This window comes from Tubulanus polymorphus, chromosome 1 (assembly GCF_964204645.1).
Source record: "Tubulanus polymorphus chromosome 1, tnTubPoly1.2, whole genome shotgun sequence".
NCBI lineage: Eukaryota > Metazoa > Nemertea > Palaeonemertea > Tubulaniformes > Tubulanidae > Tubulanus > Tubulanus polymorphus.
The window spans coordinates 30,725,012-30,752,073 of NC_134025.1; the positions used below are offsets into that span (position 1 = coordinate 30,725,012).

The 27,062-nt window shown below is 37.0% G+C and overlaps 4 protein-coding genes and 1 long non-coding RNA gene across 7 annotated transcripts; 2 read left to right on the forward strand and 3 right to left on the reverse strand.

The window, feature by feature from the left end:
• Window positions 1–91: 91 nt before the first annotated feature.
• Window positions 92–4,069, forward strand: LOC141898961 (histone-binding protein RBBP4). 2 transcript variants are annotated; one of them, XM_074785114.1, is made up of 12 exons: window positions 92–167; window positions 845–1,043; window positions 1,451–1,557; window positions 1,816–2,105; window positions 2,261–2,353; window positions 2,439–2,506; window positions 2,597–2,723; window positions 2,811–2,888; window positions 2,967–3,043; window positions 3,209–3,266; window positions 3,348–3,458; window positions 3,626–4,069. In XM_074785114.1, exons 1-12 carry the CDS (start codon window positions 149–151, stop codon window positions 3,695–3,697), a joined length of 1,299 nt encoding a protein of 432 aa, XP_074641215.1. In that variant the 5' UTR covers window positions 92–148; the 3' UTR covers window positions 3,698–4,069. The 2 variants fall into 2 exon arrangements, with proteins under 2 accessions (XP_074641215.1, XP_074641221.1); XM_074785120.1 differs by having other exon boundaries at window positions 1,463–1,557.
• A 1,006-nt stretch (window positions 4,070–5,075) lies between these two features.
• LOC141914752 (kinetochore protein NDC80 homolog) lies at window positions 5,076–10,203 on the reverse strand. The gene is made up of 16 exons (XM_074806041.1): window positions 10,139–10,203; window positions 9,502–9,756; window positions 9,325–9,427; window positions 8,938–9,024; window positions 8,668–8,853; window positions 8,507–8,584; window positions 8,280–8,373; window positions 8,106–8,200; window positions 7,728–7,872; window positions 7,384–7,589; window positions 7,053–7,169; window positions 6,865–6,954; window positions 6,687–6,779; window positions 5,554–5,681; window positions 5,366–5,468; window positions 5,076–5,274 (listed from the first exon to the last, which is right to left on the reverse strand). The coding sequence occupies exons 2-16, from the start codon at window positions 9,723–9,725 to the stop codon at window positions 5,203–5,205; spliced, it is 1,821 nt and encodes a 606-aa protein (XP_074662142.1). The 5' UTR covers window positions 9,726–9,756; window positions 10,139–10,203; the 3' UTR covers window positions 5,076–5,202.
• Window positions 10,204–10,345: 142 nt separating this feature from the next.
• On the forward strand, window positions 10,346–17,705 carry LOC141915174 (mitogen-activated protein kinase kinase kinase 7-interacting protein 3 homolog). 2 transcript variants are annotated; one of them, XM_074806604.1, is made up of 8 exons: window positions 10,346–10,447; window positions 10,601–10,706; window positions 10,907–12,161; window positions 12,423–12,574; window positions 12,939–13,035; window positions 14,437–14,544; window positions 14,618–14,767; window positions 15,697–17,705. In XM_074806604.1, exons 2-8 carry the CDS (start codon window positions 10,605–10,607, stop codon window positions 15,705–15,707), a joined length of 1,875 nt encoding a protein of 624 aa, XP_074662705.1. In that variant the 5' UTR covers window positions 10,346–10,447; window positions 10,601–10,604; the 3' UTR covers window positions 15,708–17,705. The 2 variants fall into 2 exon arrangements, with proteins under 2 accessions (XP_074662705.1, XP_074662706.1); XM_074806605.1 differs by having other exon boundaries at window positions 10,364–10,447; window positions 10,604–10,706.
• An 846-nt stretch (window positions 17,706–18,551) lies between these two features.
• On the reverse strand, window positions 18,552–22,108 carry LOC141909586 (uncharacterized). Its single transcript, XM_074800056.1, has 8 exons — window positions 21,994–22,108; window positions 21,411–21,580; window positions 21,167–21,332; window positions 20,580–20,800; window positions 20,153–20,263; window positions 19,939–20,065; window positions 19,745–19,853; window positions 18,552–19,522 (listed from the first exon to the last, which is right to left on the reverse strand). Exons 2-8 carry the CDS (start codon window positions 21,551–21,553, stop codon window positions 19,383–19,385), a joined length of 1,017 nt encoding a protein of 338 aa, XP_074656157.1. The 5' UTR covers window positions 21,554–21,580; window positions 21,994–22,108; the 3' UTR covers window positions 18,552–19,382.
• A 3,719-nt stretch (window positions 22,109–25,827) lies between these two features.
• LOC141915279 (uncharacterized) lies at window positions 25,828–26,819 on the reverse strand. The gene is made up of 3 exons (XR_012620936.1): window positions 26,479–26,819; window positions 26,281–26,393; window positions 25,828–25,986 (listed from the first exon to the last, which is right to left on the reverse strand). It is a non-coding gene; the product is annotated as an uncharacterized LOC141915279 (long non-coding RNA).
• Window positions 26,820–27,062: the final 243 nt, after the last annotated feature.

Sequence of the window (27,062 nt, forward strand, 5' to 3'; positions counted from 1 at the left end):
ATTTGTTTATAACACAAAATGATAAATAAAATAATGTATATTGAATTGAATTGCGGAACCAGTCTCACCGAATTGGCGCTTTGCGCATGTGCAAAGATTTGCCGGAAATTTTCTGTCGGTGCCAGATTTAAAACAGTTCACCACAAACATGACCGAAAAAGACGCAGGTTCGTTAATTATCAGTTTTCTTATAAGTTCGATTAATTTTCTGTAATTCAAGGATCATTTAGATGCTAAATTAGTGGGTGTTGATTATGTAAATGAGCAGTTTTAAGCGTTTTTAAATTGGCTTCACAAGAAAAGAGTCTTTGTCCAGCTACTACCGCCATCTGTCGGTCATTCTAAACAACGTTTAGTACATTCAAATGACACCCAAATACAAACTGATTCAGGGTTTTGAACTGATTCAGGGTTCTGACAATCTCTAAAAGGTGTCAGTATTTGTCTCTAAATGTGAGGATTCGGTGGCCGCTATTGGTGTGGGGAAATGTGAATCAGATGGCAGCAAGTTTTGAGTTGAAGAGAGCCTCTCAAGTTCTCAGACTCCGGGCTAGCTGAGTTCTGAAGATTGACGCCTATCCTTAAATTCTTAAGAGCCTGAATAAATTGTTTAATACCCATTGGCTTTAAGCTAGGGACTGGATTTGCTATTAGGAGCCCCACTGGAATGACTTTGCTTTATTTAAATGTGTCTCTAATTGAATGTCTGGCTTAAACCTAGCGCCATGTTAACCCTAAGGACTTGATAATTCTAAGTGCCAAACAGTAGGAAATATATCTGAACTGTGCCTAATTCCATCTCTGTTTTCTCCCTGATTTGATGTGAATTATTGTTTTATCCCAGGAGGTTTTGATGATGCAGTTGAAGAGAGAGTTATTAATGAAGAGTATAAGATATGGAAGAAGAACACGCCGTTTCTGTACGATCTGGTGATGACTCACGCGTTAGAATGGCCGAGTCTCACTGCTCAATGGTTACCAGACGTTACTCGTCCAGAAGGCAAAGATTACTCCATTCATAGACTGATTTTAGGCACCCACACGTAAGTTACTTTCTTGAATTTCACTTTAGCCTTATTTCCCTTTAGCAGAAATCAAATTATTGATTTAATAACTTAAATGAATCATGATCAAATGAAAAAAAGCAATTTAATTAATTTAATGAAAATGCATTTTTCCAATAGTTATAGATAATTAAGAATTAGTGAAATTAAGTTCATTTTAGATTGAATTTATCCTACATTGATGAAAAAATTTTACATCTCGGCATCCATTTGTGACTTAACTTAGGTCTTAAATCTTTAGACCGTTCTTAAGTTGTCACATCAATTAAAGCTTAGTCTAAGCCCGAGTTTAAAATGAAACGTCCCCTGCTCTTACCTCGCCCACCCTGTATTTGTATAAAATGTCGTTTGATTTGACCTGATAACTATGATTTTCTTTACATCAGTTCTCGTTGTAGTTCTGATGAACAGAATCACATGTTGATAGCGAGCGTTCAACTTCCTAATGATAACGCACAGTTCGATGCTTCACATTACGACAGTGAAAAAGGAGGTCAGTTCACAAATAATAAGTTAACTCTTAATTTTAGAAAATCAGTTACATAGAAGATCATTCATTTCTTTTTTAAATGAGGAATTATGGCTAGGAACACTCTTATTTAGATGTCACATAGTGTCATCTGAATTGAAAATTGCATTCAACTTGCTGTGAACATTCATTTTTCCAAACCACTAAAAAATTCAAGTTTTAAACTGTTGTTGTTAATTTCTTTGCTATGATTTTCTCAATGTTTCGTGTTATATTTTTCAGAGTTCGGTGGATTCGGTTCGGTCAGCGGTAAAATAGAAATTGAAATAAAAATAAACCACGAAGGTGAAGTGAACCGAGCTCGATACATGCCGCAAAATCCGTGCGTTATAGCGACTAAAACTCCCTCCAGTGACGTGTTAGTGTTCGATTACACGAAACATCCGAGTAAACCAGACCCGAGCGGAGAATGCAGTCCGGAATTGAGGTTAAAAGGTCATCAGAAAGAAGGTTACGGATTATCGTGGAATCCTAATTTAAACGGAAATCTACTCAGTGCTTCAGATGATCACGTAAGTGGATGAGTACCATAGTAACGATGAAGTTTTAATTGTCACTATGTCAACTATTCACTGGTTAACTCTGAATCAGTTTTGAGTAACTGGCCCCAGATCAGTCAATGTTTAACATTGATTTCAATGAAATTAAATCTTATTTGTATTTTCAGACTATTTGTCTGTGGGATATAAACACAACTCCTAAAGAAGGAAAAGTGATCGATGCTCTTTCTATATTTAATGGTCATACATCAGTTGTAGAGGTAAGAGATTAATGAATCTGATATTAAGCCGTTTCTGTGCGTTTAGATTCGAGTCTCCAGATTTGTCTCATTGTTGATATTTCAGGATGTTTCCTGGCATTTATTACATGAAAGTTTATTCGGTTCAGTGGCTGATGATCAGAAACTGATGATGTAAGTTTTAGAATCAAATTCCGTTCGATTTATTTAGATAACAATGATTTCTTGAGTGAATTTCTGTCATGTCTTTTTGTTTGTTTGTAGTTGGGACACAAGAAGCAGTAACACAAATAAACCCAGTCATATCGTAGATGCTCACACAGCTGAAGTGAATTGTTTGTCTTTTAATCCATACAGTGAATTTATTTTAGCTACCGGTTCGGCTGATAAGGTATGCATCGTAAGAAAGGGATCCGTAATAACTTCTCTTAATGCATCAACATTACATCAGTTTGGTTTGTTCAATTTGTTTTTGTAGACGGTCGCTCTTTGGGATTTACGGAATTTGAAACTTAAATTACATTCGTTTGAATCTCATAAAGATGAAATTTTCCAAGTAAGTATCGAAAATCAGTTGCGTATTCTAAGCGGGAGATTTAAATTAATTTTAATGGCTCGGTTTTAATGGTTCCAGGTTCAATGGTCTCCTCACAATGAAACTATTCTTGCATCCAGTGGAACTGATCGTAGATTACACGTCTGGGATTTGAGGTAATCCCAAACTTGAATACGGAAGTCTTCATGAAACTTCAGATTTAGTTCTTAATGGTTAACGTCCATTTCAGTCAAAAGATTGGTCCCATTGAAGTTAGACATTAATGCTAATTATTCAAAATCTTTGTTCATATATTTGAAAATTTACATTATTTTTTGTAGCAAAATTGGTGAGGAACAGTCTGCAGAAGATGCTGAAGATGGGCCTCCAGAGTTACTGGTAAATATTTTGATGATGGCTAACTATTGTGGGATTTCTTTCGTGATCTCTGAATGTTTTTATCATCGTTATTATTTATAGTTTATCCACGGAGGTCATACAGCTAAAATATCTGATTTCTCTTGGAACCCGAATGAACCGTGGGTTATCTGTTCAGTATCTGAAGATAATATCATGCAAGTTTGGCAAATGGTGAGTATTAAGAGTGTTTCAATGATTTTGACTCTTTCCAATGAATGGACCCAATATAAATTAGTAATTTTAGGAACTCATCAAAAAGTTCTGGAATCAAAAAATGATGAAATCTTGGACTGATCCTTAAATAATACCTCAAACTTCGTATTTTAATTTTTTTCTAGGCTGAAAATATTTACAATGATGAGGAACCAGAAACTCCCGCCTCGGAACTCGAACCATCGTCTGCTTCATAAGTCTCTAAAACAGGACTACTATCCCCACCTATGAGCAGCAAACTACACTACCAGTAATTATTGTAAATAGATAAAGACATTCTCGTTAGTAAAGAACTCGTTGTTGTTATTATGAGTGAAACAGCTGCAGCAGCAGCAGATACTCAGTGACAGATTTTCAGCTGCAGCAGATACTGACAGGCTTTCAGCAGCAGCAGCAGCAGCAGCAGCAGCAGATACTGACAGGTTTTCAGAGTTCTGTTAAACACTGATTATGTGCAAGAAGAGACAAAAACTCAGCATTTCTTATGTGTATAAAATGAATATTGTGATTGATGATTCTGTTATTTGTAATTTGTACTGCAGTCGATTTGATCAATAAATACATGTCTAAATATCTCTAAATACATCATCAGTGTCATTGTTCGATTGTCGGAGCCTGTCGTCATTTCAAGATTCAACTACTAGTCATATTGAGAGACTTAGAACAGGTTTCTACCAAGAAAATGGGGACTTTTCATTAACAAAGTCCAGGAATTCTGTAAAACAAACCTATAAGAGGAATTGGTTGAGAGATTGTTTGATTGCGTGTGAAAATAATTAGTTTCTGAATTGTGTATTTGATAAATTGAGCTTGTTGAAGAAGAGGGAAGAAGATATACGGGAGAAGTTGGAAGATCTACAATTATATTCACCCCAAACCTTCAAATACGAGATGTTGGATTACATTCACCCCCAACCTTCAAATGCAAGGCCATTTGGACAAATCAAACAAATGGCAACCTGATGAAATCTAAGATTTCCTCCTGGACCCAGAAAACTGCACTGATAATACAAATATCTAGAGCTGAGGGGAGACATTCAGATTGCAGTAACGATTCAAAAACGTCCTAATTATTTCATTCAAAAATAAAACAATTGTGGGTTTATAATGAGGTCAATAAAATAGTGTTTGATTGATTTACTTGGATGCCACAGTGGAATCTGAACTGTCAAATGTTGCCTCTATAGACACAATGTAAACTAACATGATACATGTACTGGTATGTCACAGTAGGAATGCTATCCTCAGCACCTGACAGTCAAGCCGCGACCCGACTCGAATAAAAAAGTTCTACTTCCTAAACACAACTGAATTGCCGCAATTAGTTCAACCTTTTTTTATTCTCAAATAAAAAAGTGAATTTATAATATTTCAGTCAACTGAAGTCAACATGCAGCCACTCTGATAGTAGAATGTATTTTATAATGGTTTCTTTTGTTAACTCAGAAATAAATTGTTACTTGCATGTAAGTTTAGTAGCATTTCCATAAATATATGATACACATGAAACTCGTTATAACAAAAAAAAAAAAAAAAAACTAATTCTAAAGCAAAAAATTACCATAAATCCCTCGAGCTTGTTATAATGAAGGTTTTGTATTTACAGAAAAAGCACAATTTTGATGGATACAAAAAATGCAAATGAATGATATTATTACATATTCTGACTAGAAAAAGCATATGAATACTCAATAAGAGTGGATTATTGTCGAAATGCTGCTAATTCGGTTTCATATTGCATTTGCGTCACTTGTGCCAAATCGTTGAAATGTTCCTAAGAATTAAACAAACATCATGAATAAATAATTATTTTCACTAGAGCTGACCAGTGGGGGGAGGGGGGATGGCTCAATGACACTACTCACCTCCATAACTGATTTGTGTTGAATTAACATTTCAGTTATTTTTTGTAAGAATTCTTGCCAATCTTTCTTTTTCTTTGCTGCAATTTCTAAGTGCTGTTGTCCCCTATAGAATATAATTGTGACATCATTAAGCAGACCGATGCAATCCGTAGCGCATTTGAATAACTGAGTTAATGAGTAAAACTTACAGTTTTAATTTTTCCATGAATGAATTTTTGATGTCTGTGACACCTGTTTGTGACATTCGTGCTTCAGATAACTGAGATTCATACGAATCAACCTCTTCTAATATAGTTTTATATTCTGTTGCTTGTGTCTAGATCAATAATAAAATAACACCAGTTAGCTATACTGCTATCTGTACCCCCTCAGCCAATCAGCTGTTTGCACCCCTCAGCCAATCTGCTGTCTGTACCCTCTCAGCCAATCTGCTGTCTGTACCCTCTCAGCCAATCTGCTGTCTGTACCCTCCAGACATACCGGTGTATATACCCCCTCAGCCAATCTGCTGTCTGTACCCCCTCAGCCAATCTGCTGTATATACCCCCTCAGCCAATCTGCTGTCTGTACCCTCTCGATCAACCAATCAGCTGTTTGCATCCCTCAGCCAATCTGCTGTCTGTACCCTCTCAACCAATCAGCTGTTTGCATCCCTCAGACAATCTGCTGTCTGTACCCCTCAGACAATCTGCTGTCTGTACCCTTCAGACAATCTGCTGTCTGTACCCCTCAGACAATCTGCTGTCTGTACCCTTCAGACAATCTGCTGTCTGTACCCTCTCAACCAATCTGCTGTTTGCACCCCTCAGCCAATCTGCTATCTGTACCCCCTCAGCCAATCAGCTGTTTGCACCCCTCAGCCAATCTGCTGTCTGTACCCTCTCAGCCAATCTGCTGTCTGTACCCCCTCAGCCAATCTGCTGTCTGTACCCCCTCAGCCAATCTGCTGTATATACCCCCTCAGCCAATCTGCTGTCTGTACCCTCTCGATCAACCAATCAGCTGTTTGCATCCCTCAGCCAATCTGCTGTCTGTACCCTCTCAACCAATCAGCTGTTTGCATCCCTCAGACAATCTGCTGTCTGTACCCCTCAGACAATCTGCTGTCTGTACCCTTCAGACAATCTGCTGTCTGTACCCCTCAGACAATCTGCTGTCTGTACCCTTCAGACAATCTGCTGTCTGTACCCTCTCAACCAATCTGCTGTTTGCACCCTCTCAACCAATCTGTAGTCTTTACCCTGCATTCCCTTAGACAAACACCAACTGCTGTCTGCTACAGTGCACAGACTATCCTTACAGACTCAAATCTCTCTCTCACCTCTTTCTTCCATCCTAATTCATCTGTTAATCGTTTCACTTTATTTTCCAACATTTTGATGTCTTGTTCTTGTTCATCGCACAATTGTTGTAACTACAAATAAACAGAGAACATTACAAATATAACACTAAACCTGTACTTATGCTGTATGAACCCTGTCAAACAGTTTTCATATTACCTCTTGAATACTCTGTTTTTCAATCTTGGAATTAGCCTTCAATTTGAGAACGTCACTATTCTTTTCTTCGACGAGTTTCCTTAATTCAATCTACAACAGAAAACGATTTCAAATATTACACATACCTTTAATCAATGAAATTCCATGGACGCTTTGAGAATTCAAGAAATCACTTCATCAAAACTGACCTTCATTTCAGAACATCCACTACTCTGAAGAGATTCTAGAATCGGAGTCGCTATTTCAGGAGCAGCTACTTTCACTTTTGTAAAAACTTGACTTAACGAACTGAAAACTTTCTCTACCTAAAAAAATAATCGATTGATTTTCAAATAATCTTCAAACCTTAAACTAGTATACAGCATTAAAACCTCACGATCCAACTCTAACAGACTATTTCAGCAAAAAATTACATTCTGATTTTAAACGTTTTCCCAATCCTAAACTTGGACTTATTTTGCCACTCCACGTTTGTCAGAGAAAGTTTTGTGGGCTAGTAAATAATTCAGGACATCGTACCTTTTCCTGCAGTTTTCCTATTTCCATTTCCAGATTCCATTTTCTTTTCTCAAAATCAAGAGTTTCCTCTTCAACCATACGAAGCTGTCTCGATAATTCATTTCGAGACATATTGATTCGTTTAATTTCCTCTTGTGACAAATCTTGCGTATCGTAAATCTTCTGCATTTCATCTTTTTCTTGCATTGCTCTAACTAATTCCATTTCTAAACACGATTCAAAAAGAGAGTTGATAAATTCAAACCTTCAGTGTTATATAGAAATATTATGTGGTGCAGGGGTCACGTAGAGAGCGTGGATGCCATGATCTACATATTTTGAGTGAAATAAAAGCGGTTACGTACCAATGTTTTCCTTTTTAATGCACAAATCGCTGAATTCTTTATCTTTTTCAAACTTTCTTCTATTGAGCTCTTCAGTCTGGTCGGTCAGTTGTTTGAATTCGATTTGGTATTTATTTCGCGTGGCCGTCATATATTCAAGATTATCCTGAAACATATTGAAAATTATTAACTTGATCAGTTCAGCGGTCATTGTTTAAGTTTCTTTCTCTCTTGAAGTAAAATCAGTTCATTTTCTCCTCATTTACAAATAACCTGAGTTCTTTTTATTTTTCCGAGTTATAATACAAAATTCCCCGAGTGAATCTGCTGCAGGTGACGGGAGAAATTTCTTTACTCTTCACTAAAAATGTTTAATAGATAATTAGATATTCAACTCACCGGTTCATTCTCAAGATTTTCTAACTCCTGTTTGAGTCGGACATTTTCGATTTGTAGCGATTTAAAGTTCATCGGGTTATCATCGTGTAAACATTCTGTGAAAATAAAAACGATGAATTTTCAAGATACGCACAATAAACATTTAAATGGAAAAAATATAAACTTGAAACTGACCGAGTTTTTTCCTGTAAAGTTCATCTTCCTCGACAAATTCATCTTTTCCATCCATGAATGCCTTGTACGTATTGACGAAGTACTGATATCTAATCTACAATCATTCAATAGATATCTATGAGGTGAATTAATATGAAGTCATTAAATTGACTGTAGAAATGATCTATGACTGATCTTGCAGTATAACCAACCCCCAGAGTTTATCTAAAAGTTGTTTTTTTACGAACCAGTTCTTCAGTTTCTGAATCGTCAAATTTATCATTTCTTGAGAACATCATTTTGTAAATATCGAATTGAAACGACGACTGAAATAAAAGTCAGAAAAATAAAATATTTTCTGTTGAACGATTGCAAATAAATGATAGAATAAAACAGAATGTATACTTACTTCAATGTAATCGACGAGCCAGGAAAGCGCGCCGAGGAGATGAGGCCAAACGTGAGGAGCTCCAACTGTAAATAACATGTTCTTTGATATAAGAAATGGATAACCGAGATCCTTTAGCAGACGCGGTATCTGCTCTTCGTGTTTACTGTCTAGACGGAATTTAGCATCGACGATTTTCAACATGAACTGAAAAATAACAAAGAAGAAATAAATCATTAATTGATTTCCTTCGATTTTCTATCATAGGATATTTGAACGTGTAATAAATACCTCGATGATATTGAGGAAATCTTTAGTTGTCGGAGAATGTAGGATCTTCACGCTGAGTTTTTGCGTGTAACCTTTCTCTGAGAGAAACTAAAAATGAATCAGATTGTAACGGAGAAAACTTTAATGACTGATCTGAAACAAACAGGAATTTGCAACACTAAACATTACTGGATAAAGTTTCCACAGGTCAATCTTTAGTTTGAATACAAAATGGAATTTGTTAATTTCCACTGTTTTAACCCTTGTGTCAAATTTCACCCAAGGAACTTTGGAACTTGGTATTAAGCAGTGTAGATGCGATCACCGAGTCGTTAACAATTACCATCAATAAAGAGTAAGAGAGTTAGATTTTCTCAATTTTTCTCAGGTTGAATGCGATATATTTACCTCAATAAGTCTTCTGATATTCAGTTCTTTAAAGGAGCGATCACTGAGGTGTCTTGGATCTTTCATCGCGTCACTTTTAGATCTTCCATACATACTACTACGACTGTTAATTCAAATTTCAAATTTAACATTCTTTTTCAAACCGTTACGATTGATGGTAAAGTATTAATGAACTACCTGTTAGCTGCAGTATGACCTCCGTAGCTAAGTTTTGACTTCGAATAGGATTTCGGTTGAAGGCCTTTCAGAGGAGTGCGACCAGTTGAAGATCTCATACTGTCCATAGAACATCTATCTCTGGAGTTCGATCTGGTGCTGGTGCTGCTGCCGCAGCTACTGCTGATGCGAACCCGTGCAGCTGGATGCTGCAGGGATAGTCTACTACTTGACGATCGCTTCATTGCGTCTGTTCCTCCTGACTATTGTCAGTCTCTATGAATTCAAATAAGGCTAACACATTAATTAGGGATATCAAATAATTCTAGTTTGCCAGAGCGGCTGAGCGGGCTCTGTCCCCCCAAAAAAACACAATGTGGCCCTAGGCTGTGGGACTGTGTTAATTAGGCATGAGTAATGAAAGTAGGGAGTGAGGACATACAATCACATTTCATAATCATGTGTGAATCAATTTGTCTCCAACGGCAACAACACAAAAAAAGAGACAAAAAACTTAAAAAAAGGTCACGAAACTAGAGAAGTCAGTCGATTCTCTGAGAGAAATGTCACGAAGACGTTGAAAACACGGACCGCGGAAGGAAAATCATATAATTGACTGAGTTGATACAATTCATGACATATCATTTAAATCCCGTACCTCTAATAACTACCAGTAAGAAGAGGCCAATTTTCGGGATGATGGTTTCGTCTTTTTTGAAGCACCCGCCATTAAACGGTGGAACAATTTTGAATTGGTGGCGACATCTACCAGCGGGCTCGGTATCGTGGGTCCGGTGTGTTAGCCCGAGGTTGTTCCGCACTTGTTTGTCCGGTGCCCAAGTCCCTACTTCTATTTTTCCACAAATGGATGGAAGCCATTTGTACATAAATATACTTCAGTGAATCTGAATGAAGTTTAAACAGTTAATAAGACTTGTGATCATCAGTTTAACACCAGGTGCAGCAGGTACAGTAATCATAAAAATAATTACTCATCATTTCAATTGTTGACAACATCGAAAATATGCCACGCTCTTAAAATATTGCAATCCAAATCTTCTTACAAAAATACTGCAAATTCACCAAAAATGTCAAAAATCATTGATGGTTTTTTTTTCAGAAGAATGGCAGCAGCTGCCGAAAGTGTCGATATCAAACTGTTCTGTGAATTGAAAGATCGATTTCCAGATTTACCAGAACCTCTAGTCACCTATACTGTCAAACAGGTAAAATATGTCGTGCAAATGCCTATATCTGGACCCTGGGACGACACACAGGGAGTCTGACCCAAATTCAGCCCCTCCCAGTATCCTGAGCACCGTGTATTTCATTTCTTTTCTATGTGCAACCTCGTGCCCGAAAACAACAAGTTATAAATGGAGGTTATAAATATTCATAAATTGTATTTTTTCATTTAATATTTCAGCACCACAATAACAGAAATAAATGTCTGGAAATTTTAGACCAAGAGAAAATTCGTTTATCGGCTTATTGTCATCAGAATTACAACAACTCAAGCGGATCTGGACTCGATACGCAACAATTACCGGATAGATTGCGTAATCTATATGTACACTGTGATAGACCAGGTGATACGTTGCAGCCTCCGGAGAGACCGCAGCAGCCCCAGCCTCCAGACAACAGGTCTTTCATGTTTCATAGTCATAGTGATAGCCATCTTACAACTGTGAATAGTCCCGCTTCAGAATATCCGACTTATAGCTATAACCAACAACCACAACCATATAACAATCATGGATATGCCTCGGCTAGGTTTAACGCGCCTCAGGCGTTTATTCCGAGTCCGCAACATCCAACCGGTTATAATCAATACCAAATAAACAGCGGTGGATATTACAACAATCCTCTAGGTGTCGCTCGGCAACAGAATTACGATCAGAACGGTGCAGCTTCGTCATTTCAGCAGCACAGTTTTAAACCCGCGCCTCCGCAGACCGATTCAAACTCTTATCATCATCGACAATTCTCACAGCAACAATGGCAAAATAGTCTGAACCCGGTAACGACGGGAGACTCGTCGTCAGGGCGACCGGAATCTGCGTATACATCTAACGTTCCGTACGGGATGTCAGTTCATGACACGAGTAACGCAGCAGCAGCGCCACCTGCAGCATTTAATCAAACGACGTCTTATATGAGTCCGCTTTATATAAACACATCTCCGGAGTCCGGCGCGAGTAGACCGCAATATCTCTATACCCAGAATAATTATCTCGGGACTGGAAACCGTAACGATAGTCCGTTGCGTCAACAAACCGGTTCACCCGTTCAACAATCGTTGAATTTTAATCACCATCAATCGAACGCTCATCATAAAGGAGGAATTAAAACACCGGGTTCCGAACCAGGAACACCGACTAGTAGTTATGCATCGGTGCAACAAGGGCCGCATCAAATTAATAACTTCTTCCCACCGGTTAATACAGTACAGCAGCAGCAGCAGCTGCAACAGAAATTAGTAAACGTTGTGAGAGGAGATAATCAAATGAATCTATTAACCTCGAATGATCCCGATTTAACGAAAGTGACGCAACAACCGATTCAACCATCGCCGGCGTCGAGTTTAAGCAGTTTAAATTCGGTCGACGGTCAGAGAAATGACGGTAAAACAAGTCGGTCTAATAGCGCTGGAACTCCCGACGATATCGCTTATACTCAAGGTAAATCAATAATCATTTAAATTCAAATAGGAACTTTACAAACGATACATTCTTAATGAGAATGTGGAACTGAAGCCGGGAAAATTCAATGGAAGATTTAAAAGTTGCTGTAACCTCGTGTAATCCTAGTAATTTCCATGTATAATTCCCAGTAATTTGGTTATTCCTAGTAATTTCATGTAATCCTGTGATGTGTAATTCCTAGGAATTAGGTTATATTGATTCCTAGTAATGGTTTGATGTTCTCTATTTTTTTGGCAGCTTTGTTGCTGCATCAACGAGCGTGTTTCGAGCGTCTACGTAAAGAGTTTGAGAGAGAAAGGGTTAAAGCGGAAGCAGAACGTTTAGAGGTCGAATATAAAGAGCGTGAATTATTACAGAGAAAACTGAAACGAAGCAATGAATTCCCAACGGTAAAACAGACCTCTCTCATCACCTCATCCCCTCTCCCCTCTCTCACCTCCCATCCCCTCTCACCCTCTCTCATCCCCTCTCCAACCTCTCACCCTCTCCCATCCCCTCTCACCCCTCTCTCATCCCCTCTGTCTCATCCCCTCTCCAACCTCTCTCCCTCTCTCATCCCCTCTCCAACCTCTCACCCTCTCCCATCCCCTCTCACCCCTCTCTCATCCCCTCTCACCCTTTCCCATCCCCCTCCTCCCCTCTCGTTTCCCCTCTCACCCTCTCTCATCCCCTCTCACCCTTCTCTCATCCCCTCTGTCACCATTTGACTGTATATTTACGGTCATCTTTTAACTGACTTTTTTTTATTTTCAGCCCGAAGACGTCGCTAAATTTAGAGATGAAAACCGGCGGTTACAAGTCGATATAGAAATCATGACTAGAGAAATTGATCATTATAATAATGGGCAAGGTAATGATTTACAGACGGTAGACTCACCTTCACAGACACAGCCTTCTTCACAAACAGGGGGTAGACTCACCTTCACAGAGTCATGAGACCTTCCTTCCTACTAGAGCCTCAATGCTCACCTCCCTCAAAGGGGTACAGAGTCTCAATGCTCGCCTCCCTCAAAGGGGTACAGAGTCTCAATGCCCTCCTCCCTCAAAGGGGTACAGAGTCTCAATGCCTCCTCCCTCAAAGGGGTACAGAGTCTCAATGCCCTCCTCCCTCAAAGGGGTACAGAGTCTCAATGCCCTCCTCCCTCAAAGGGGTACAGAGTCTCAATGCCTCCTCCCTCAAAGGGGTACAGAGTCTCAATGCCCTCCTCCCTCAAAGGGGTACAGAGTCTCAATGCCTCCTCCCTCAAAGGGGTACAGAGTCTCAATGCCCTCCTCCCTCAAAGGGGTACAGAGTCTCAATGCCCTCCTCCCTCAAAGGGGTAAAGAGTCTCAATGCCCTCCTCCCTCAAAGGGGTACAGAGTCTCAATGCCCTCCTCCCTCAAAGGGGTAAAGAGTCTCAATGCCCTCCTCCCTCAAAGGGGTACAGAGTCTCAATGCCTCCTCCCTCAAAGGGGTACAGAGTCTCAATGCCTCCTCCCTCAAAGGGGTACAGAGTCTCAATGCCCGCCTCCCTCAAAGGGGTACAGAGTCTCAATGCCCTCCTCCCTCAAAGGGGTACAGAGTCTCAATGCCTCCTCCCTCAAAGGGGTACAGAGTCTCAATGCCTCCTCCCTCAAAGGGGTACAGAGTCTCAATGCCCTCCTCCCTCAAAGGGGTACAGAGTCTCAATGCCTCCTCCCTCAAAGGGGTACAGAGTCTCAATGCCCTCCTCCCTCAAAGGGGTACAGAGTCTCAATGCCCTCCTCCCTCAAAGGGGTACAGAGTCTCAATGCCTCCTCCCTCAAAGGGGTACAGAGTCTCAATGCCCTCCTCCCTCAAAGGGGTACAGAGTCTCAATGCCCTCCTCCCTCAAAGGGGTACAGAGTCTCAATGCCCTCCTCCCTCAAAGGGGTACAGAGTCTCAATGCCCTCCTCCCTCAAAGGGGTAAAGAGTCTCAATGCCCTCCTCCCTCAAAGGGGTACAGAGTCTCAATGCCCTCCTCCCTCAAAGGGGTAAAGAGTCTCAATGCCCTCCTCCCTCAAAGGGGTACAGAGTCTCAATGCCTCCTCCCTCAAAGGGGTACAGAGTCTCAATGCCTCCTCCCTCAAAGGGGTACAGAGTCTCAATGCCCGCCTCCCTCAAAGGGGTACAGAGTCTCAATGCCTCCTCCCTCAAAGGGGTACAGAGTCTCAATGCCCTCCTCCCTCAAAGGGGTACAGAGAGTCTCAATCACATCGAAACTTAATATTGATATGGTTCTTCATTTTCAGCTCCACTAGGTGTACTCGATCCTATTGAACAACAGAGTTTTTACAGTAATATGTCATCTACGGGACAATCAGGTCCTCTTAGAATTCCTTCTACAAATACATTAGAAGGTAACTCTGATTTCTAAATGATTCTTCGATCTAACAAACGTATTTTAATGGATATTGTTGTATTATTTGATAGCTCTCGCTCATCAGAATCCTCCAGCTCCTCCACCTCCTCCTGATCCGGATCCAGAGGAAGGAGACAACTGGAACTGTTCGGCTTGCACATTCTTAAATCATCCGGCGCTCGATAAGTGTGAATGTTGTGATATGCCGAGAATGACATTAGGTAATTGTCCGATCAGCTGATAGTTAATACTGCATGTATCTCGTATATATCTCCGCTTGGTTCTGCTGTAAGAGGTTTAACGCTTGTTTCTCTAATTCAACACCTTCCTAGACGTCCCCACAATACCACTCTTCAATCAATTTTATAATAAAACTCGGTTAAGTTGTCATGTGTTAAGTTGTTGGTCGTGTCTTCTCGAGTCACAATTTGTATTTCTGATTCCATTTCTAAGTATAAGTCATCCTTCACATTACTGAAGTCATCTCTATTTTTGGGTCCCAATTTGTATTTCCAATTCAATTTTACTAAGTATAAGTCATCCTTTTGATAACCTTTTGATAACTATTCACATTACTGAAGTAATCTCTATTTTTGAGCCCCAATTTGTATTTCTAATTCAACTCTACGCGTAAGTTATTATTTGGATCAGTCATCTTACTACTAACTATGACGACTCAACCGGGTGGTTTCCAAATAGAAATGTCAGGTGGTCCTTCCTTTGCTTTGATCTAGTATTTGATTGGTTTTGGTTTCATAGCCTGGGTACCGGGACTGAATCTCTCTCTCTCTCTCTCTCTCTCTCTCTCTCTCTGCCTCTGTACGATCAGTCTATGAAACCGACTTGTATTATCTATATGGTTATTTATGTTATTTATAGTGCCAATATCCACTATTAATTTATGATCAATCATAGTTTGATGGTGTGATTTTAAAATGAGGTAATTGTTTTAGGATTAGATCATACGAGAAAATAATTTCCTAACTTAAAATAATCATTAATCATTCCGCCAAAATGCTATAACTTTCTTAATTTCGACTTATTGAATTTTAATCATTTAATTACTCTTAATACATCTAATTTTGACCGATAATTATAATACTTCTCCGGAGAGTTTTTACTAATTAATTTATACTATTTTGTTCTGTAGGTATTACATAATAAAGAATTTCGCAGACTGGGATTTTAAACATGATGCCTTCAACTCCCGATTATTCTATTAGATTTTATTTTGGAGGTTTCGATTATTTTCAAGTTACCGCTCGCGATTTAAAACTATTTTCTTAATCGCTTAGATATAAATATATAGTCCGACACTGAGAATAAAAGAAGTCCGAAATGTTTTCTTGAGCTAGTGTAGTTCATCGACGTTTAGACTATATTCTAATAGTCATCTTTAGGAATGATAATGAGATAACACAATTATGACATAGATAGGTGTATACAGCCCAGAACAAAACAAAGATATATGTATATATCTCATGATTTTGTTTTAACACTAGTGTTCCTGAAGATGACCGTTAGGATATAGTTGAAAATTAGATTAACGTTACCTCATGGAAAAATTTCTGACTCTTTTCATTGCTAGTGTCGGACTTCATAGTATCTTTACGACATGGACAGTGTGTTTCATCAATGGATAGCTATACATGAAAGTGCATTATTATGATATAACATTGATTATCATCGACCGTTGTTTTTGTTAATGACAGTGAAATTATTGCTGTTATTAATGAATTTAAGAATTTTAGAGAGAAACATACGAAAAGACACATGATAATTCATGAGGTTTATAAAACTAGAAAGATGATCAAAGTTTAAAGCATGCTTCCTAATTAATAGATGTATAATTTTACTGCACCTAAAACTGTTCTGTTCTGATCTTAATTACCTCAGAAATCATGTCAAATCCAGTAATCTGCAGGGGTCAGTTGCGCAAAAGATTGAATGTTGACCACCAGTAGGTAAATGCCAGTAGTAATACTGCGATTTTAATTGTTACAACAGGTTCATTTCAACACAGTTCCGCCTAAAAGTTTAAGCCTAAAACGGTAAAGTTTGAATTGTTGTCCTCATTGAAAACATGAAGTAACCAACGGCAAATACACCAAAAATTTGAGTTTAACTTTTTTGTGAAACCGAGCCCTGAAATGTATTTTTGTTTAACTGTGAAACTATAACTATTCTTCAATTAGGCCGAATTTCATATTAAACAGTATCAGTTTTGTCAGGTGTAGCATGTTAGTAACTGTAAATGTTATTGATTTAAAAAGTGCCTTCATATTCAGTATAGACTTCTGTGTAAGCCAAGTATTTCCAGTGACTCTTGAGTCTGAAGTAGCTTATTTCCATTGATTTGACTCCATGACTTGCAGTTCAACAGTTCTCGGTTAAGATATGACTCTAAGGCTCAATCAAGCGTTGGATATTAACACATTTCAACTCTAGATACAAAATAAACCTAGAAGAACTGTAGAACTGGTTTGAGCGCGCAGTTCCACAGTTTAAGATTTGACTTAAAGGGTTAAGATATTGTATCGATGAACTTTGGAACGCGTTGCCGAGTAAAAACTGTCTCCTTCATTTCTGATAACATTCATGTTGGTAATATCAACGGTGCTTTATTAATTTTGAATATTTTGCTAAACTTACATCAAGCAATCAATGAATTATTGGATAAAGTATTTATTATCAGTGGTTAATGTACATGTTCTCTTGTTCCATATTCAGTATATACATGTACAGTGTATCAGGTCTAAAATGTTCTGATATTGCGTTATCGGCATTATCGTGTTTTTGAGTGCTTATTATAGAATTTACAGTAAACCTTGCTTTACTCAGGAAAATATGGACCATTAAATAAAAATGAAACATTGATTTTGGCAGAGTCGACGTAAGGTTCACTGCGGATATTTGAATGTTAATCCGTATTTATAAAACTGTTGTACGATCTTCATTTGTAAATATAGGAATAATGAACACTCGATAGTAGTGAAATAAAATACAGTTTTATTGAATAGGAAATGAATTTATAAATTTGTATGAATATAGAAAGAGTTCGATGTGTGCAATGAATGTTGAATCATAACCGACGTCATTTGACATGAATAAAATCTATTATAAATAGAACGGTGAAATAATAATCATTTTATTACAAAATTTTTGTCTTTATTTCTATATTTCTGATTTGTGAGTTTCCGGTTCATGTTCTTGACTGACTGAACTATACAGGAAGTCATTGTTGATCACAGGACTCTGCTATGTTGCAATCAGGTCCCAGTTCCACATTTACGAATTAAGATTTGACTCGGAGTTAACTCATCGAAAATGAACTGATTTTAATTCAAAGTTAACTCTAACTCATAACTGTGGAACTGGATCGTGATCTTTTGTCTAAAGGATGACCACGAATGCCGTGCATCACACAATCAGTCTAGAGCTTCATTCACCACCGCGACCGGGATCACATCATATGTAAGAAATCTATCCTCCATGGTCAAATCTTTGACCCTGAATATCGTGAATAAAGAGGTTATATCCTGCATTTGATCCTATTAGATATACCAGTATTGTATGTATTCGGCACACTTTCTCTAAATCCTCTCAGATGTGGCATAACTAGGGGATAATCTCTAGTTGATCCTCATGGATGAAGCCTGCATACATAGAGGGTTGTTCATTCCCTCACTCTGCCTGAAACGATTGACTGGGAAATTTCAAGATGCAGTCTACTCCTCAGTATATAAGAGAAGGACATTTCTTTGAAATCAATTTTTGATCAGAGTTTGTAGTCATAAAATACATCGCTGAAAAGATACACAGAGCCCCAGTTCCACAGTTGTGAGTTAGAGTTAACTCTGAGTTAAAGTTAGTTCATTTTCAATGTTTTCACCCAGAGTCAAATCTCAGAACTGTGGAACTGGACTCAGAAGATCCAACAACAGAGAACTAAGAGAAGAACCATTTTTGAATAAAAAGACATAATATTAGAAATATAGTACATGAATGTGAATAATTTACAATTTGACACGCTACAGCACTGGGGGTTGAATATACATGTAGGAGACTCTGATTCATTCATCTGAATAACCAGCATATAACAATACGATCTCAAAATGAATGAAGCACCAATTGAAATATATCAGATACATATCTATTTATAATACGAAATCCCACAATAAGAATTAAAGAGTACAAAATGTTTTCTCGAGCTGGTAGTAGTTTATTAGACGCTTCGATTATACCCTACACATCCAGTCCAATCTTCAGGGATACTAATATAGTCGAAACTACTAGCACAAGGAAACTTATCAAACTCTTTTCTTACTGGTAATTTCCATGTTTAAAACAGGACAGATTCTCATTGATGGTCATATCTATTTACCGGTATATATCCAGCAACTCTGTAGTTTTCAATTGTATAAATATCAGACAAAAGATTCTACCTCAAATGAAGCCACAATTGTGACAATGATAATATGAACATTTCAACTGACAATTTTAAATCATGGAGAAGATTTAAGCGTTAGAAAAACAGTTCTTGTTTCTATTTCAATATGAAAGAACGACAATTTTACGGAGTGATGAAATTCATAGGATTTTATCAAAACGTTCATTCAGACAGAACAAATCTAACGACAACAAAAGCAGTGAATTACAATCACATGTTATACATGCAATTAACACAACATTATTAATAATAATCACCACAAAAACGGTTTAAAAGCTCAAACACATTTATCGTAATACAAACACTGCGAAGGTATTGTTCAAGCAGATGAAAGTCTTTATGGGCTGAAACTGTAGAGCCGAACAATGATTAGATCAAAACTCGTGTCATTGTAGAAAATCGACAACTTCATCTAATTCTCTTTGTCTCGCTTGTTGATGTGCCCAGCGAGCTTCAGCTATTTGCGGAGTTACTCTCCATTTATCGTGATATATTCGTTTATTACATTTCGGACACTTTTTGCCACCTACAAAAACGTTATCAAATCTATGTGAGATCGAGGACGAATTATGACTATATAAACAAAACCAATAAATAAAGCTGAAATAAGAACTTTTAGAAATGTCAGATTTCGATATTTTACATTTATACAAACTGCACATATGTATATATAACTAGTCACAATGTAATGATTTCTTGTGTCATAATTGTGGATTAATTTTTTTCATGTATCTTCAGGGGAGTTTACCTTCAAACGGAGGTGTTTTGAAATATAAATCCATACAGCGTTTATGATATATATGTCCGCAGTAAACACGTTCTATGTATTCATCATTCAGAGGATCTTTTATAATTTCCTAAAAAAAAAAGAGAAATTAATGCATCATTTTAACTTCCAATTCTGTGGAAAAAGGTTCATATTTCGACGCTGTATTATCTTACCTTTGGGTTGGCAGGTAAAGCATTTTTATTGCATAATGCACACTGTTCAGTAGGATAGCGTCTGACGCAGGTGAATAGAAAATCAGCTACGAGTTTCAGGGATGGTTTAGGTTGAAATGGAGGATCTCTGTAGCGCAAATAAACATTCATAGTTTATATCTTCTATAAATACAGAGTGGAATCACATAAAAAAATCGATTCCATGATTTCTTACTTGGGATTTTTCTTTATAGGCGGTTGAACGCAACGTCTCGTTATTTCTACAGCGTAACCGAAAAAATAGCGAGAAAAAACTTCTGGAAAATTATGATCGACAAGTTCTAACCTGTAATGAGCAGAATACGGTAGATTCAAATATCTAGAAGATGATTTTGCACCATCTAAATATCTAAATACATGGTAGAATAGCCACACTCAAGTGTAGAGAATGGATATTAAGTTTAAAACCCGATATATACAGAATTTAAACGATGACGATGATCCCTAGTGAGAATTCGAAACATGTATGTGATTTTGATTTTATGTATTTTGATTTTAGTTCCTGATAAGTAAAATTTGTCTTGAATCTTTCAAATTTCTGTTTATGGCATAAACAGATTGGGTATATTTAAAAATACATGTTGTATTTAACTAATACTCACTGTAACTGCTCATTATAATAATGATCTGGAACAGTACAATTGATTTTTATAAAATACTGGTCCTGGCAGATTTTTATCGTGACGTTCGACGTTTTTTGTTTCAATTTTATTTCATCCACTTTCGTCAATAGATCTTTTTTGATGTAGGATATTTCCTCGCTACACACACACAACGGGTTATCATCGATAAAGTGTTTTACAAAATACAATGTCGTCATCACCTGTAAACAAACCCTCAAACAATTCACTCACAGACCAGGTTTCCGAAGGACTCATTTCATTTCATTCTTTTTAAAGTCTTGTAACTCCTAAACTTTCATCAGGGGCTGGTTACGTAGTCATGGGTTAGACTTAAGACCGGTCGAAGACTATCTTAGTTCTATAGCCAATCTAACAACTTAAGACCATTCTTTAGATTTAAGACCACTTTCGGACTTAAGTCTCGACTATGGAACCGGCCCCTGAAGGCTTAGCTGCCCTGGAAGACCTAAACCTTCTGCTATCGATCGACCCTATTAGGTTAAAAAGCAGTTATAATCAAATGTAACCAAATATCTACAAATCTAAAATATATTTCAGATACTTACTTGTTTTTTTCTAAGAAAGTTCTTACATTCTTGTTCACATAATTTGGTGAGTCCGTCCAGTAATTTTTCAGACATTACCGAACTTTTTAATTCGATGAGGAGAGGAGAATCGGGATAGTTCTCAGGGAACTGTATACAAACAGTCAACGTTTTTAATTTCGTTTTCCTGAAAATTAAATCAAATCATTACTAACATTCGTAAATATCTACAGAAATAGGAAATTGTTGAAGTTATACGGCGTACCATATTTTAACGCGGACAGCCATCGGATGACACGCTATTAGCTCCGCTCCTGGTATGTCGCTGTATTGATTTTTCACTAATTCTAACTCTTCATCGATGAATGAAGAGATTGGGCCTGAAATAGCAGCAGCAGCCGCCGCCATTCTTCAACTAACACACACTACGCTACCCTACACATAAATCAATACATAGAATAAATCATTCATTCCAATTCATCCCTGTGGAATCAACTAAATTCATTTCCACCATTTTTTTAAAGATGAATTGTTGTTGAAACGATAGATTAAGTGAAAAGGTCTGTGTAAATAAGAAAGTGGTCCCAGACCAACCAGCCGACAAGGGTGGGTTAAGATAGTCCGTATGCCAGACGATGTACAGGTTCCCCAATTTCAGAACAACAGCTTAAGACCGGTGGAAGAAGTCGCGAGTAGGTGATGTCGACTGAGTCTGTAGTGAGGGGTCGAGGAGTGAGCACTGGTTGGTGAGATGACGTTCACAGTTTTAAAGACCTAGCAGTTCAGAGCTGGTCTTCACTTTCAATTAAAATCTTTAATCAAAAACTCTGCGATGAAATTGGACGCACCTTTTAAGATTCTTTCGGTAATGAGAAAAAAGTCTGGCTGCTGTTCCAGAACCAACAAAAGAATTCAATTTTTAATTTTTTTCGTCCATGGACGCGGCCATTTTGAATGATGACGTCAGGATCGGAACAAGCGGAGCGGCCTGACACAGACCCGGACAATTGGAACAAGGCGGTTTAGAGTTCCATGGGTTAGGATCAGTTATTAGGGTTAGGGTTAAAGGTCAGGGTTGGAATCCTGGATAGGAACTACAGGACACGGACTGAAGTACAAATCGGAACAAGTGCCTCAACAAGTTACGACTTAAACGATCATCAGATGGGGCAAAAACGAAGTCTTCATATTTATCAATCATCGTTAGAATTAGTACGTCATTAAATCTGTGTGCATTTCTTAATTCTTTATGGAAGCCCCGAGGCGGCGACATTGCCAGTTACTAAATATAGTAGCTAATTGAGCGTCAATATAACTGTCAACGGGGCCCAGTGTAGTGCTGTCAGTCAATCGTATTGGTTTTGCCGTTGATATAATCGCAGTAAAAGCTTGTCCTCGGCAGACCAGTTGGTGGGATTATTTTTTTTGGGTTGATAAAGAGAAGTAGATTGCAAGAATAAAAACACAGGGCTTGGTTTCACTGGAAGAGAAGTAACCTGGGAATGTTTTGAAATTTGTCATTTATAACCATGGTTTCTCATTGTTACTATGGTGGTTTTCACCCAGATTGAGGATTAGGGATAACTTTGATACTCAAGTCTGTGAAACAGGGCTCTGGAGTTTCATAAAAAGGTTGAACTCTTTTAATTGATTTAATTTCTTCATTAATTCAGTTTATCTTAAAACGATTTAGGCCTCGAGCAATCCAGGGTGCAGTTTCACGAAAAAGTTTAAGGCTTAAACGGTTAAGTCTGAATTGTTGTCCTCATTGAAGAAATGAAGTAACCAATGGTAATTACACCAAGAATTTCAGTTTAACTTTTTTGTGAAACTGAGCCCAGGATTTGCTAAAAATATTAAACTTAACTAAGGCTAAACAAAATTGATACCTTGTTTCTCCGCTCTGCTGAGAAAAGTTGACCCGGCCGGCCGCCTATCTACCCTGTACATTACTATTAAATCAAGATCAATTTTACCATAACAGACCCGGCCGCTATTAAATGAACTGTTTACAAATTTTATCATATTTTACAAAAATGACCCGGCCGCTGCGGAGAAACAAGGTATCATTTTTGTTTAGTCTAAACGAATGACACATTTTAAAATCAATCATATTTATTCTCATACAACAATTATACAAAATGCCAGGAGTGCTCGAAGAATCAAGCTTAATTTTTGCTCCTCAAACACATGGACTTTCAAGAACAACTAGTCCAACCACCATAGGTGTATAAACTATAAACGAGAGTTTATACACCTATGTCATGGTTCAATTGACATGAACATGACAACAACAATTATACCTAAATGACAGCTATTTATGTAATCTACTTGAGGAAGTGCCTCATTTACAAAAACATGACCTGTATTTCGAAAAAAAGTCTCCAACATAAAAACATTAAAAACACAAATTCAAACTGGAAAGCTTATGATTAACTAAATTTCTTTAACTAAATTCTTTGATTTAATTTTCATCAACTTTATTTCACAAGATAACTAGATTTTTCGCCACCTTTGCTCAGACATGATCAAATTGGTTATTTTCTAACATGTTACATTTAATGCTAAGTATTTTGGAGGTACGTATCCTCTTATACGCAATCAACAAGATAAAATTGTTCACCTGTCAATTTTAATACTGCTAGCACAATCTACTAATTAACACTTCATATAATATCCTCATCTATCAAGAGACTGCTCCTCTATTTTCCATAATTGACCAATTAGTATCTGTATCCTCAAGTTATCAAGAAACTGCTGCTATTTTCGACAGGCCCTTTATTAAATCAGTATACTACTGAAAAGCACCATAGTGGAATTGTTTCTATAAAACCTTAACAACTGAAATGTTTCAATACGAATGATGAAAATGTTCACATCGTTTTATTCACACAACAATAATATCTTAAACGAGGAATCATCATGAAAGTTCCTAATTTCCAAACATGCAAACTGTGTTACAATAACAGTCTCCAACATAATAGCATTAAAACTAGAGATGAGAAACTCGGATTCACTCTGGAAATCTAAGTATCAACTAATCATTACTAGAAAACTAGAATTTTGCCAACTTTGCCCTGACTTAAAGATTTCCAAACACCTTGACATTACATACTAATTATTCTGACATTTTTTCTTCCAGCTTCGAAAAAGATCAACATGATTATACAATAAGTAACTAATTAATAACATCAATAACTTAAGTTTATAGCTGTTTAACATTCTTTTAAAAAGTAAAATGTTATCACCAGATTTTAGATACATAGTTAGTCTACCCCAGTTTAACAATAAACAGTCGCAGCAGTGATTGAGCGCGGCTAGTTGAAAGGACGGGTCGATCTTTCATCACAGTTATTCAAAAAATTCTATCATATCAGTTATTTTTTTAAATGTTTTCGATTTAGTTAAGGTTTATAGTTATTTGTTTAGTTCATTACAATAACTGAGTTGATAGAATGCTTTGAATAACAACAGAAAAGATCTCGGGTTTTCGCTATACTTAGGGAAGGTTGTTCAATGAATGAAGAACCTTGTTGATAAATATTCGAAAAAATGCCTTTTCATGTAAATAGCGTATTAATTTGTTGTTTGTTTGTATCTATTTTTTACATTATCTATTTATTTGTGTGCTTGTATTTTGTATAATTTACTATTTATCATTATTTATTGGTTTTTTTTATTAATTCATGTACTTGTAGTTTGTATTATGTCTATTTACAACTGCAGGCATTTTTTCACTGTAAAGTTCTGGGCCCATTTTAAAAAAGCACTACTGATTCACTGCCACTCCTTGATAATCATTAAACACCCAATTTGAAGCTAAGTGATTATTCACGAGAGCCATCTCGTGATATGGATTTACCCATTATAATAAAAGAAGTTCAAACAGCTATAAACAATGTTAAAATGTTCAAAATTAGTCCTAACTATAACTTAATGCTTCGTTATTCCTAGCTTTACCTCTCAAATGTAAATAATGGTCTCCTTTTAGATGAAGCTTTAGTTTTATAGATTGATGCAGGCTCAAAGTTAAAACTTGATGTGAAAATTGACATATGTTTCATTTTTCAAATTGGTTACATTGGCCTTTGAAAAAATATCATTAAATGCCATCAAATTAATACAAACAAAATTCCGCAAATACTTATTTGTGCATAGAACACTGGCCTAAAGCTATGTTCTATGTCTCCTAACTATGTGATACCTAGGGCAAAGCCAGACAGGGGCATAGCCACTGTTGACTATGTTTAAGTATGGTAAGTTCAAACATTAAACTCACAATATCATGTTGAAACTATATCTCAGTTTAGGTGTTAACTAAATAGACCTAGGAGTCCAAACTAGGCGCTCGACGCCGACATTTACCCTCGTCACTAACCTAACTAGACTTATCTATCAACTTAGGATCGAAGACCAATATTTTGAATTAATGGAGCTAAGCTTTCATAAGACTCTCACATTGCATGAAACATTATAAAATAATTTCCTCGAAAACACTATATTATCCATCAGACTGGTTAGAAAATGGGTGATAAGCAAAAAAAATCAATACTTTACTACAGAAGTGCGCTATTATCTTTGCTGCTCCTGGATCTCAAGTGTTTATAAGATAATCCATTAGAATTGCTGCGCGAATTAGTGTTTATAAGATACGCTATTGTCTCTGCTGCTCCTGATAAAATGTTTTATAGAAATCACCGATTGTAGAAGAATCCATTGTTGAGTGATTAATCCGTCGCTGGCTCCTCAACTTATGTCACCTGGGCTTCTGCAGTTTTCATCAGCAAATGGGTCGATCAGTAATCGTTGTGGGTGTCTTCTTGATGATGTACGTAGTTTGGCTGAAACAAAGTGAAGAAAGCAAAACATTTCAGACAGATTTATGATAATTCACATTTCAAATTACAAGCCACCGTGTTTTTCACTAAGTAAAATTCATTGACGTCAATTGCCGATTTAAACCCCTATAATTAATTGCAGTAGTAGGACTAGTTCATCATTGTTTAAGACTAGTTAAGATAAAAGATCAGCCATGTCTACCTATAAATAGAGTTTGAGGATAGTCACTTATTAAATGATATTCACATGAGGCCTGAAATTTCTATATACAGGTAATTCCATGTATATCAACTTACCTTTTAAGATTGCTGGGTTCAGTTCTGGTCTTTTCTGTGCACTTTTCCAGTTTGTAGATTTTTGGACGAGTAGTTGATCTCAATCTGGGCTTTTTCGTATAGTTGAAATTCAGCTGCAATGATCATAAGAAGATATCCTGTAATGACAAAAGATTTCATTTAGAATGAATCAAAATTTTTCCATGTACATCAAGTTACCTTTTATGATTGCTGGGTTCATTATCGACGTGGATCATTTAAGTTTGTTGGCTGATGAGTTGAATTCAAACTGGCCCGTTATGTGAGCTGTTCTCTCATCGGCAGATTTTAGATGAGTTGTTGATCTCAGGCTCTGGTTTGAAGAACAGATATAGTTGTGTGATCTGCGGTCAATCTTACATAATTTTTTTTCAAAATCAAAGTAGTCCGAAAGTTTACAAGATAGAATTTTGTCTAAGTTTTACGTATTTTTAAAGTTTTTTTTTTAAATCCAAGTGCAGATATAGCAGTCAATCTTACATAATTTTTTTTCAAAATCTAAGTAGTCCGAAAGTTTACAAGATAGAATTTTGTCTAAGTTTTACGTATTTTTAAAGTTTTTCTTTTAAATCCAAGTGCAGATATAGCAGTCAATCTTACATAATTGTTTTTTCAAAATCGAAGTAGTCCGAAAGTTAACAAGATAGAATTTTGTCTAAGTTTTACGTATTTTTAAAGTTTTTTTTTTTAAATCCAAGTGCAGATATAGCAGTCAATCTTACATAATTTTTTTTCAAAATCTAAGTAGTCCGAAAGTTTACAAG